General features: G+C 38.4%; 1 protein-coding gene across 4 annotated transcripts in view; it reads right to left on the minus strand.

Moving 5' to 3' along the window:
* Positions 1-13625, minus strand: part of DCLK1 (doublecortin like kinase 1) — a 237456-nt gene that overhangs the window by 109832 nt on the left and 113999 nt on the right. For all 4 annotated transcript variants that reach the window (XM_071737573.1, XM_071737564.1, XM_071737595.1 and 1 more), the window contains exon 4: positions 1928-2027. In XM_071737573.1, coding sequence (XP_071593674.1) covers positions 1928-2027 — 100 coding nt within the window. The remainder of the gene's footprint in view (positions 1-1927; positions 2028-13625) is intronic.

The raw sequence follows: 13625 nt of genomic DNA on the forward strand, positions 1-13625 counted from the left end.
AGATGACTGGTTTTCAAATTCCAGAAACTTTGTCTTTTGCTCACCTCTTGTACCAGCAGCTCTGAACTCAGAGCAAAGAACAAGGGTGTTCTTCCTCTCTGATAAGTAACTCCCCAAAGACCAGAACCCTAAATTAAGTATTTATTTTCTGTACTTTTCTTTCACTTCCACTTTTTCCTTTTCTTTACCCATTAAGCTGCAACACTTTCAGTATTACTCTCATTACATGGCTGAAACTGGGAAGTACTGGGAAGGATACAGTGACAGAGACTAGCACAGTGCTGCTTCAAGATGCTTTTCAAGGAAGCAGACAGGTTTCCCAAGTCTTACACAGTTGGACAGCACTTACTGATAGTTCTTAGGTAAAGTATGAGGAACACACAGACACACAGTGTGATCACACAAACTTCATTTGCCAAACAAAACAAGCTAAAAGCTTGGTTGCTTTTTTCTTCTCTCTCCAAATCTTACTGCTGCCTCAAGAGAAGGCTGACAAGATGTGTATCAGTTGGTACATGAGTTACCAACTGCACAAAACCTAAACAAGTTTTCTGATACCAAACTTTTCCAAAAATAGAGAGCAAAGGTTATATACACTTGGCAAGTGAATTAGAAACATAGTCTGGAGTCTCATTTTCTGCTCTTTCTTCACTCCTGTGGTCAAAACAGTCAATGTTCACTGGATCTTTATCTACTAGAAAAGCAAGCAAAACAAAAAATTGCTAAAGTTGTATTTTCAGCCTAGAGTTTCAGCTTATTTTTTATTTCAACTCAGTATAATATGGCTTTAAGCACAAATGTTCCAGAGAAAGGTACTGTTTACTCAAAATGATATGTCAAACGCTAGGCAAAGTCAGGCTGTGTCTACTTTGACACATGACTTCCAAAAAAGAGCTATATGCTTCCAAAAGGAGATTTAGACAAATCTGTTGCCATCACTTCTCTATAAATCAGCTCTGGAAAAACTGTCACAGGATTCACTGTGAGCAGACACCAGGCAGCTGCCAGATAAAGAGACAGAAGGGAATCCAAACTATGTAGTCAACTACCTGGCTCTCCTTTCATGAAAGGCCACATTCCCACCTAGGAAACTCTCCTGCTGGCCATACATTCAGTCTGTTTTTCCTCAAGACCTTTAATATTTCAAAAAAAAGATGTGCAGTGCTGATGCCAAGCCATTACACCTATACACTGGACTGAGAGAGAGAGTGCAGAGGGAATAAAATTTTTACTGGGTCTTTCTCTACACAAAATTAAAATCAATGTAAGTGGCAGCTGTTTGTTTATCTTTTTTTCAAATGCACAAAGCTTATAAGGTTTTTCTTACTAATGTGTTTCATAAATTAGAAATATTCTTTATAACAATAAAGGTATTTGCAAATCAAATATTTATTTTCCTTAGAGTAATCCACACATCAATTACATTGCTGTATAAGGCAGTCTCTGAAAAAACAAAGAACACCTTGAATGTTGTGTGATGACTCTCTGCATTTGCCAGTTATATTTACCTTCATAGAGAACTGCATCTATCTTCTTGTATCACACTACTTTTGAAGTCTTAACTAAACCCCATTGTTAAGAACTGTGAGGCTGAAAGACTGGGATAAAGAAGTAGAATAAATTCAAAGATAAAGAGAAAACACTAAGAAAGACCTTGCAAAAGATCAGTTCCCCTAAACACATTGCTGTTTCTAATAGCATATGAAATTTAGGCTGAAGTAAAGTTTTGTACTGCACAGGCAGATATTTTTTCCTTGGCAGCTTTATTGATGCTTTTAATTACCTTCTATTGTCAACATTTGGAATTTAAAGAATAAAAATATTTAGTCTCTTTTTAAAATCAATTTAGATGATGTTGCTTTGGCTTAATTAGCATGACACATAAATCAACGGTGGTTGAAACAATTTTTAAAATATGTCTTCTTACCACTTTCATCCAGCAAGAAATCATCCTGGTAACGGAACTTTTCTGGTCCACATGCAATAAAAATGTCATCATCGCCAAAGAAATCCTGAAGGCACATCACCTGCAAGCAAAAAGGAAGGGATTGTATGAAATATCACATCATCAGAACTGTAGGAACAATAAATCCCTCTTTGTCTCCACCTTCATGAAAACTCTTCACTTTTTATGGAATCAACAAGGCTTCATCTCCAGATAAATGTCACAGCTGTGCTCTACCCATGTGTTACAAGTGAGAAACATTTTTATGGGCACAGCATGGAGAGAGAGATAAGACAAAAAGCCCACACTGCCACATTTACTACATGATGCATCAATGGCATATGAGGTAAATGCCTTCTGTTTACACACAAGGAGCCATTCAATAGTAGTGGATAATTAATTTGCTTTTGAGCCCATATTTCCATCCTTTGATTGTCATGATACAAGGTTACAGCATTGTATGCAGAATTAAATGTAGTTATTTCAACAAAATCTCCCATGCAGGGAATGAAACTCAGGGGTGAACTAAGTCTCTCTCACACACTCTTCATCTTTGGCAGCAAAGTTGACTTGAAGCCTCTTTGATGGCATCCCACTGAACCATCAGGACACGGTGCTTCTAGTACTGAGAATAAGGATAATCCCTTTCTACTGCCAAATAATATTCAGGATTGCACTGGTTAAATTTTAAGTCCATACATGATATTTCCTTACAACAGCTTTAGTTCACAAGGCACTACTTAACAGTTTCATGTTTCCAGTCACACAACTATTTTTACCACTGTTCTTAAAGAAAAATCAGGAATCCTCCCAAAATCTAACTTCGGACTTGGTGATCCAGTTCTGACAAATTTAAAAAATTAGATATCTCACTACTTTTTAAAAAAAAGAAGAAACTTGGTAAACAGTATTATAAACTGTTCCTCCTTCACATTTATAAGAAGATCTTTTAGAGGTATGGTTTATTTTATATATATATTGTAATTAAATAGTTCATTAATATTTGAACGGATAATTTCACAAATAGTGTTTCAAGTCTACAGACAGAAAAGTAACACTTAAAGAATTTCTAAAAATTTGCAAAATAGATGAAAAAAGTCTGGCTGAACCAGACCACTACCTCATAAAAAGTAGGGGGAGGCAAATCAATATTTACAGGCTACAAAAACACAAGTTAAAGAATTACCTACAGAGACTAGAAAGAGTCTGCCAGACTTTGGCACAAAAATAAGCAACCCTCTCCACCACCCCTACTTGCAGTTACTGCTGTCTAGAGGTGATAAAATTCAGATCATGCTTCTCAGAAACATTTCTGAAGGCTTTGGCATCTACAACAGTTACTCACCTCTATGCTACCTTAAGAAAGAAAAATAGTAGTACATGTCATGACTTGTGTAAAGAGTAAGATTTGTTTTTAAAACTGTTTTAAAGGTAGAGCAGTAGCAACTAAAAAAAAAAATCAAGAGAGGAACAACTAACAAAAATAAACAGCTGAGAAGAGACAAAGGTACTCCACAAATTATCCTTTCCTCAAGTGATGCACAGAATTTGAAATTCAGGTCCATCACAACCCTGGTCCTATCACCACAGTCACCTTAACACTACACAATACCTGAACACCAACATCAAAAATGTAAATATTTGATAGAGCTTTTTCCTCTGTTCCTACTCAGTTTATGTTCTATTAGTGTATCAGCCTCAGCAACCTTTATATAAACTCGTTTACTTCCCATCTTTTTTTTGCCCACAAGACATATCCTGCCTATCTTCCCACCCCATACTCCCACCAAACTTCAAACATCTCTTCCTTTTAGTCAAGTTCCTCTGAAATTGCCACCTCTCCCACAGCATGCACAAAACTACTAATTTGCAGAATGTCATTAAAAATACTGTGATTTCCTGTTTGCCTTCCAAGTTTGCCATGCTTCTGGCAAGTGATAACCTCCACATTTGTGTTTATACTAAGCAGAGTATTAGTACTGAACAAATAATAAGCAACCCTAGGCATAAAGTTAAGCTATTTTCACAACAAGCACGAACAAAAATTAAACGTATATATATATATGAATAAAAGAACTGTATATATTTAAAAAAACCTCAAAAATACTTGGCTCTACCCAGTTAAGAGGATTTTATTAAAGGCTAAACAAGAAATTAAAATGGAGGTAGCAAAACATAACCAGGCTCAACTATGCCAATATTTAAAGCATGTCCATTTCAATCAATGCAAATAAGAAAGTAGGATTAGCACAATATGAAGAAAAAATATTTAGATAGCCTCATTTTTTATTGACCTTCATATTATAATTTGAAGTGTTCTTATGCTTGCCTCTTTTCTGAATGCTCTCAGCTTCCTACTCTGTATGTAAAGCTATATAGAATTATTACAGTTTTTGCTCCCTTCTGAGATTTTTCTGATTTGGGAATTATAATCCTAGCTCCCAGAAAGCTCAGAGCAAGAGCGTAAGTTCCCTTCAAACCCATCCCCCTCCAGAATAACTTCTCTTCAGACTTCCAGTATCTTTTTAGATTATTTCTTGGAAGCCTTGATGTCTTTCACTGTGTGCATTTTCCATTCTATCTGTCTCAGAATCCCCGGCCCACTCTGCTCCCCAGCTCACCCTCCTCAGAGGTTACACTGAGGAGCCTTTCCAGAAGGCATCTAACAAATACCCTCTTCCAGGCTTTTTCAGAAAGAAATCTGCAAACACTTTCTAGATACTCTTAGTCATCAGCTAAGCACCAGGACTTTGCTTTTATTACCCATTTTCACTTCTGGAGAAAATAGCTCCTTAGAAGTAGTGGTTCAGAAGATCAAGTGTTTGCATCACCCATCCTGACCTGTGCCAGTGTGCTCTGCTTCATGTGATCAGCTTTAAAATCAGTCAGTTTTAAAACAGTGAAAAGCCTCTCTGAACATTTTTTGTTGTTTTTCAGCCACATAAACCATCTTTTTCTTCTTTTTCACAGATAAATTCTAACCTGCCATATTCCACTGGGACATTTCTCACAACGGAAAAAACAAAGTCTGTGCAGGAGCAGTCCAATATACATCTTAAGTAAAAAGAAACTGAAAAATAAAAGTTTTCTATACATAATTTGTACAAAATACACCGTGACACTTTTAAACAGAAAACATTCTGGCAAAGAGGTGATACCTAAAAATTAAAGGTGTCTCTTTTACCCTCCGTAGGGGAATGAATAAATAACAGCAACAGTATCAGAGGCCAAGGAGTCTCAAGCATTGCAATTCTTTGCATTGGTGGTGAGAAAGACAAGCAGGAGCAATGAAAATCAATCACTAGGTACAGGCTTTGGGCAATACTCAAGTCACATAAAAAAACCTAAGCTGACCTGTACATACCCAATGCAAAACAGAGGAGGGCAGAAGAATCTGTCATGACTAACTCACTCATGCAAATTCTACAGGCTGATGCCTGGATCCCCCATAGATCCTTGCCCTAGTAAACAAGAATTCCACATGCCCTTCCAGTGGGAAACAAAAGTGTCAGTGCAGGAAGAACCTGAGGTTACTACGTACCTAAGATGTTGGTTTGGTGCCTTCATTAGGAGTGCAGAGGGGACAGGGGGGTGCAGCCAGGGTTGGCACCAGCCAGAGCCCCCAGGAGAGTGCAAAGCACATCAGCTGAAGTGCCCGGGAGAACAGGGAGCAGAGCAGCAAACTTGGCTTCCAGCCCAGCCCTAGGACTGGCTTACAGACATCATGGGCACATGAAAAATTACCTCCATTTTAGTTTGGTTTTGTTTTTTTTTTTATGTAGGCAAGTACCTGGATCCAATGAGAAACTGCCAAACAATTACAGAGCCTTTTCTTCTCCTGAACAGGTGTGAAACATTTAAGCTCTTAGTATTTACTTCGTTGAAACTGGTAATTTTGTTATGGAGACTCTTTTTCTTACATCTACAAAAGATGGAAGAAATTATGCCTAATGTTTCGGAGCACCGGTGACCTGAGAATGAGAACAGCAGCTTGAAGAGCCATTACCTGGTTTTATTCTCTCATCACAAGTGAGAAAGAGCAGAAAGTGGTGTGGTGGAGGTCAATAGGAAGTGAGACAGGGAAAGGAAGGAAAAGAGAGGGAGAGGGGGTTGTTCTGTGTGTTTGCATTCTTTTATTAATAACAACTTAATTAGACTCAAAGCTGAAAGCTATTTTGGATGAGCAATGAGAAATCCTCAAGCTGGGGAGCCCTCAGGCACCACGGCTGTTGGAAAGATGGAAAGAAAAGTGAGGACAAAGAAATTAGGTGATAAAAAAAATATGCAGAAGGATGTACAGAGAACTCAAATGAACAATGGGTACAGGAGTTTTCTGAAAAGAGAAAGAAAAATGAGGGATGGCAACAGGAAAGCATGAGGTGTAAAGGAAGGAAGAGCTGCAGGAGCACATGCAGAGGGTAACAGAGGAGCATAACAGAGCTGGTGTGGAAAGTCCATCCCAAAGGGGAGGGCAGGCAGAGAGCAAGTGGCAAGTGATCTCCAGACTTCAAGCCACAGTAGCCAGCTGGGGAGTTCGGAAGCTATTTTAAAGTATCCTTTCCAAACCTGAAACAACCTCATGTTGAGTTTGCTTACAATTTCCCTAACAGTGAAAAATACATTAAAAAAAAAAAACCACAAAGAACTTTATCCTTGGAAAAATCTCAGTGTTTAAATGACTCATGGTTTTAGGACTCTGACTCATTAATTTTGTGTCAAGTTTTATGAGTTTTATTACGGAACTGGTTTTCTTTTTCCTGCTACTTTTGGTTCACTCAGCCACAATGTTTAATTCCTAGACAGGTCTCCAGTTTTTCATATGTCAGAGGAGCTCACTATACCCCTGTTCTAATGTTTTTCTCTTTTTTTTCCTCTCTAATTTTTCCAATAAAACAAAGTCCCTCCTTGTTTGAAGATAGAAATCAATCTTTATTGATGTTTTCCCTCTATTCGCCTCTGCAACCAAACTACATTTTCCACTAACCACCACCTCTGTAGTACTTATTTTATGCATTTCCACACTCTGTCTATTCCTTCACAAAGGAACCTCTCAGACTAGATCCTGAACTGATTTCACTGCCATCTACTGCAGGTAGTCAGTAAGAATTCTCTTACTCCATCTAGTTTGAATCTATCCTCTGTTAATTTCAAAACCACTACCCCTTGTCCTATCACAACAGTCCCTGCTAAAAATTATGTCCCCATCTTTCTTACAGACGCCCTTTAGGTACTGAAAGGCCACAATAAGGACTCCCCAGAGCATCCTCCAGGCTCAGCAACCCCAACTCTCAGCTTTTCTTCATAGCTAAGGTCTTCCATTCCCCTGACCATTTTGTGGCCTCCCTCTGCATCAACAGGTCCTATGCCTTTCCTGTACTGGGGAATCCAGAACTGGACACAGTACTCCAGCTTCGGTCTCACCAGAGCAGAGCAGAAGGGCAGAATCCCTCCCTCAGCCTGCTGGACACACTTCTTGGGATGCAGCACAGGATGCTGTCAGTCTGGCTGCAAGTGCACACTGCAAGCTCACATCCAGCTTTTCTTCCATCCTCAAGTCCTACACAAGGTGTCTGTGTAAGTATTAACATAGTCTTGTTAAACTTCATCGTCCCAGCAGAATTACAGGAACAGAAGAGTCTTTCTACATTACTATATTCCTTTCCCAGCCAGTATAGGGCTTCTCCCCATCCTAGCTTTCCCAATGCTTTGTTCAGTCTTGTCATATATTCCTTACTGATAGAGCTCCCCTAGCAGAAACACCAGTAAGAAAGATGCAGCTTTAGGAAAATCAGAAATGAATCATTCTATATAGGTGTAAGTGTTCTTTAGGTCATTACTATGAAACAAGAAATCAAAATATATTAATAAGGCTTTCAGGAAGGGGAAAGAAAAATTCTCATTATTTCTAAATGAATGTAATATAAAGCCTTTTGCCTTTTTTTTTTCTAACTGGAGGAACCTCAGCCAGCCCCATTTTGGATGGACTATGGAATAATAGCAAGGAACATCCTTTCTGAGGGAAAGAAATTAAACCTCAACAGGAATTTAGAGAGCATCACATTTGAATATTCCCTTTGAGTTTAAGGCAAGGCTATTTTCCCTCCTGTTGGCTCAGGCTCTGAGACTTCTATTCACTCCCTTCCACATTTATCTGTCGTTACACACATACCACTACTTGAGATCCAGTCATCTACAAAAAATATAATTTATCATCAGCATATATGTGCTTCCTCTCTCAGCTTCTGATCCAAATTCTCTCCTCAGGTGGTGGCTTAGCCAAAGGCATTGGGAGGTTTCTGCTACACATTTCTGAAGTTAAACGGCACTGAATTTGTTCTTTTCTGCTGAGGTGAAATCTCCATGGTGACAACTGCATCACCGAGCTGTGTGAGCTCTTAGTGAAGAAGAGCATTTTATCATGAGATTCTCATTACAAGAGTGCCCTCTGTAAATGAAGAGGAGATGTTAACACAGGGGTTTCTGTAAATGTTTCTGTTCTGTTACTGTAGGGATTCAAACTGGCTGAAGCAACAATGCTGCCTTTGCCAACTGCCTTGTGAGACCACATTGGAGATTTAGGCCTCTGAAACAATATGTGTCCCCCCAAAATAGATGAACACAAGATACTGTCATCATTGCAAACATATTAATTTTTGTACTCAAACCCAGCAGAAACACCTTGCTCTCCTGCTGCCCCATAGGAGTGGGTGGGAAGCAAGCCAGCACCCTCATGTCCTGGGGAGCCACACACCTTCCTCCTCAGATGCCTGTCTATCAGCACCAGCTCAGGACTCCACCACTCTTTATTTTGTTCTGTCACCAACACAGAGTCTTTCTGTCACCAATACTTGTTTAATTATTGAAGATGTATCACACTATTCCCACAATTTGTGTACTTGCCAACATCTGTTCTGTGCTACACAAAGCTTGGCCTTTATTATCTTCATCCATCTAAGACTTGGCAAATAAATCACTAGGAATGAATTTCCTCAGTTAAAATATGTATTGCTCTCTTGCTCAGTAAGGGCTTTTCATAAGGATAAGAAAATCTTTCCACACTATGCTTTATAGGCTAATCTTATCATCCTCTGTTTTGTTTTTCTGTTGCACTTAATTAAAAAAAAAAATCAATCTAAATTAGGAACCTAGGTTTTGCAATTGTACTATCACCACCTTTAATTTGTGATGAATCTTTTTTTAAATTTCAAATTAATCTTCTACAGTTCAGATGAAGATAACAGAAACTTGACAGTTCTAATATACTGAGACTACTGTACCTTGACCTGAAACATTAGGTGAAACTTGAACAACTTCTTTGTTAGATTAAAACTAATTTAGTAAAGAAGCATTTTTCTTACAGAATCCAAGGAGAGCAGGGGATATTTCCCAACAGGGAATGCATGGACTTATGCATGAATGCAATGCTGAGAAGCACTAATATTCAATTTCATGAAAGGTTTCTCTGTGGGAACCACTAACATGGCCAATCCAAACTCTTCTGTCAAAAATTGCTTCATGGCAGACAGGATAAGAGCAGTGTGAACATGGCTCCTATCCACACCAAAAAATGACTCCCCCTTAAATGTTACCTTACTGTGACAGCTGCACCAATGCACAGGTGTGCTGAGTAGCCAGCGTGGAGCAAGATTCACATGGGAAAGAGGAAAAATGCAGGCAGCATCATCAAGCCTAGAGTGAGCATCTCCTCCTTTCACCTACTTTAGTATTTCCTGCATCAAATATAAACTTGCTGCCTTTCAATTCTGTAACCAGTCCATTACTTCTTTTGCCCCCTCACCTCACTATTCAAACCATGCAGTGTACTAAAATTTCATTTCCCTCTGCACCTCTTCTTTCCAGAAGTCCCAGCGCTGACACCTGTTCCCACAGCCTAACCCAAAACCCCACTGTTGCCCTCCTCCTTCAGTTCTCTCCTAAACTGTACATCACACACCACAGTATGTCTTGCACAAGGCAACTTCCATTTCCTCTTCTACTGGACTCCATTTTCTCCTCTACACGTGAATTCTATGAGCACACTATTTCCTTTCCCTCTATACCCTGGCAACACAATGTAATTCCCCTCCCATATCCTCCTTTTCAGCACCCTTTAAAGGGCACCACAGGCATTAAGTTGCAGCTTTTTACAGTCCCTCCATCAATCCACTAAGGACAATATTTGCAAATTCCACAGCCACCTCCTGAAATGCTTTTTCCTCATTTTCAGTGTAACTCAAATTTATCAGAGGCACATAATTTCTGTGGAAATCTCCCTTCTGGTTTTCATGGTACCATATGAAGTTATTCTCCTTTTTGCAAAGACTCCAATCAATGCATTTCTTTGTAGTTTCAAAACACTCTTTGATTTCTGGAGTGACTTAGTCTTTGGCTCCTTCCTCTTATTCTGTGCTACGTCCTTGATTACAGTCATCATGAAACTCTACACCTTCTACATTTCCAGCTTCAGAGCCTACTATAAGAGCTATAAACCTCTACTGGCTTCCCAAGTCCATAATCTTAGTGTGTTCCTCTTTACATCCTAAATTTAGGGTACTACTTTGTCCCTTAACTCCCTATATAAAAGGGGAGTTTCATACTTTTAAACAGTTTGATACTATTATTGAAACTTCACTGCTTTTACTTTCCAGCTTCTGCTTTGTAGAATTCTATTCCATTCCACTCAGCTCAACCAAAAGTAGCATTTCAGAGGAGCATTTCAGATCTTGCAGTTACCAGATGTGAGGTGAACAAACACCTTTATTAGCTTCACCCAAGCCTCTAATGGCTGAAGACCAATGAAGCATGAGATTTTGCTCTTGGAAAACTGGAATGCTTTGCACATCCATGCTATCTATAGAATAAGTAGACTTCCTTTAAAGCTTCTTTTACTTCTGATCTATCTGACTGCTAGTCAGTTTGAGACTATCACACACAATTTAGATCAAGGAAAGCTGGATCTGTACAACTTACATAGCAAGCAACAGATTTTCATAGTGTTTTATGCATTTTATCTTAACATTTGATGCTTATGTTTGGTTGCCAATATGGTTTCAACACTGGCTTGAGTTATGCAAAACTGGCTCATTTTCCTTTTGGGGCACTGCTCTTCCCCAAGTTATTGAAAGATGCCACTATTTAGTCAGAATCCAAGGTTTTTGTGCTGCAGAGGTTTTTTTCTATCTAAATAGTATTGCATAAAAAGAACTGATGAAGGAGAGCATCAAAGTAAGAACATCACACTGGTATTTCTTTCTGGGGATACTTATGCTCAAGGTCCTAAAATTTACTCTTCCCCAAAGCAACATTCCGTGACTAAAAATAATTTTAAAACTCTGAACAGTGAGTTTGAACTCTGCTTCTTTTGGGGCTTCAAAATTTTTAATGCTTGACATTTCCAAGAAAATAAAAATTTGCATTTCCAGCCAGGGATAGCCTAAGTTTTGGCTGAAAGTAACTTGTGGCATTGGGTACTCCTTAAGCTACTGTGAAGTGTCCAGCGAAACACAAACAGTAACAAACAAGCAATGTCTTGCATACAAGAGATCACTTAATGCTTTTTAGAACTCCCTTAGAGAGTAAACAAAAATACAGACATTTGCTCAAAGTTACGAATCAGAGTTTTATCCTATTTTTTTGTGGTCCAACAGGTGGCCCATAGCATTTTTTTTGCAGACAAGAAGCTTTTAGACCATAAAGTAAGGCAAAAGCAGCTGTATGTCTTCTACTGTCTGTCCTTAGATGACACAGAAAGTGGGATTAGGCATTAATATTGCCTCTTACTGAGAAAAGATAGTGGGATGCTCTCTTCTTCTAGCAGCTCAGCTCAGTAACACCTAGAGAAAGCAGCAGATGGCCAGACAACTACACGTTGCAGCACAAGCCAGAACTGCTCCAAAATCTAGGGAAATCTCAAAAGTAGTTACATTTTTATTTGTAATACCTTTTATCATTGTCTATAAATTAATTTTAATTAAATATTTTAATTTCTAATAATAATACAGAAAATAAAGTTGAATTACTGGACTGATAATTCAGGCAAGTAAGCAGAAAGGGATATTTAAGAGAAATTCAAGGACTACAGCAGTTTCTAAGCAAATTTTTAGTCAAAGAAATAGAAAAGTGAACCTTCAGGTTCAAAAGTCCAGCTGGATGAAGAAGCAGGATGTCAATGTCACAAGTGCATCCCCAAGCATTCTTTTTCCCCTGTAAAATACACAGTGCATATTCTTACACCAATATTAAAAAGGAGATAACTTTGCCACCCCAGAGTCCAGGTAGTGTTGCTCATAAAAGTCAAACACATACATCAGCTAAACATTTCTCTTAAATAATCAATCACTTGGCCACATCAAGCACTTTGCATGTAACTGAAATTAAAGGTGGTAACAGAATCCTGTAACTGAACGCCCCTGTTCATCCCACAGCAATTGCACGACAGATCCGCATTCTTGGGCTGGACAACTCAAACAGCAGAACAAAGAATGTTAAAGGACACAAAGGAAAAAACCTCACACATTTAAAATACATTAATGTTAAAGAGAGGGTGGTTTTATCAGCACAATCACACACTGACTGAGGGGCTTATTTAACAGCAGAAGATATAATTAATGGGTCGACTGAAAAACAGTTGAGACTTTGACAGCAGAGTTCAACTACAGCTGAATTATTTTTTCTCTGGCTCACTCATGAATCTCCCTGTTTCAGCTGCAATACAACACTACCATTTAGTGGTCAGACACACAAAGTGCAGACTCCAGCAGCCCTCCTGTAGTTTTGTCCAAACAGATGGTAACTATTTTAAGAGTAAATCATGTACACACATAATCCTAAGAACCAGGAAATTACTATGGCTCTAATTTGTGATCACTAAGAAAATTAAAATTTCTTTTAATTTAGGTATGTAAAGCCTTGTTAGAGGTACCAAAACAGTTTCCAAGACTAGATAAATAAAACTGGAACATGTTACACATTATTAACATGAAAAATATGGTACTATCTCTTACAACTCCATTGACTTTTGAAGAGTACAAATCTTAGAATGCTTATGTAGAAGGGAAACAATTTACACAGCTAAACAAGCTTCTGAAAAAAATAAAGGAAGTGCCATCCCTTCTGAGTTATTTATTTCATTATTATTACTGAATTCTACCACTTAATACTCAGGAACAGAAAAATTAAGCACCAAATACGATGTTGCCCATGCCCTAATGAGTGAGGAACCCTGGGGAAGTTTGTCCATCCACTTACATTAGGAGTGGATAATAAGCTCTCTGTAACTCCTACAACTGCATTTAAACAAAAGCTGCTGGTTCCAGAGCTGGTCTCTTAAACTATCTTAAGCACTTCTCAGAGTGTTCTTCAACAAGCAGTGAACCTTGAGAGCTCACTGGCTGAAGAAGGCCTTACTATGACAAAACCTCTTACAAATGAAAAATCTAAAATTTGAAGGCTACATAGTAGAAAACCTGAGTGCCTTTTTGATCACCAATCATGTTAAAGTGCAAATGTTTGGAATAATATTACTTTTTTAGAATACTGTGCCAGATATAGAAAAAAACTTAAATCTACAGCTTTGTTACATTTGCAATCAACAGCAGAGCACTGGGCTAGATTCTCATATTTGTGGGCAAAGTTTCTAAAATAAGCAAGAACAGGCAATCATGAATTTCCATTGTTCACA

Source organism: Heliangelus exortis, chromosome 1, assembly GCF_036169615.1.
Source record: "Heliangelus exortis chromosome 1, bHelExo1.hap1, whole genome shotgun sequence".
NCBI lineage: Eukaryota > Metazoa > Chordata > Aves > Apodiformes > Trochilidae > Heliangelus > Heliangelus exortis.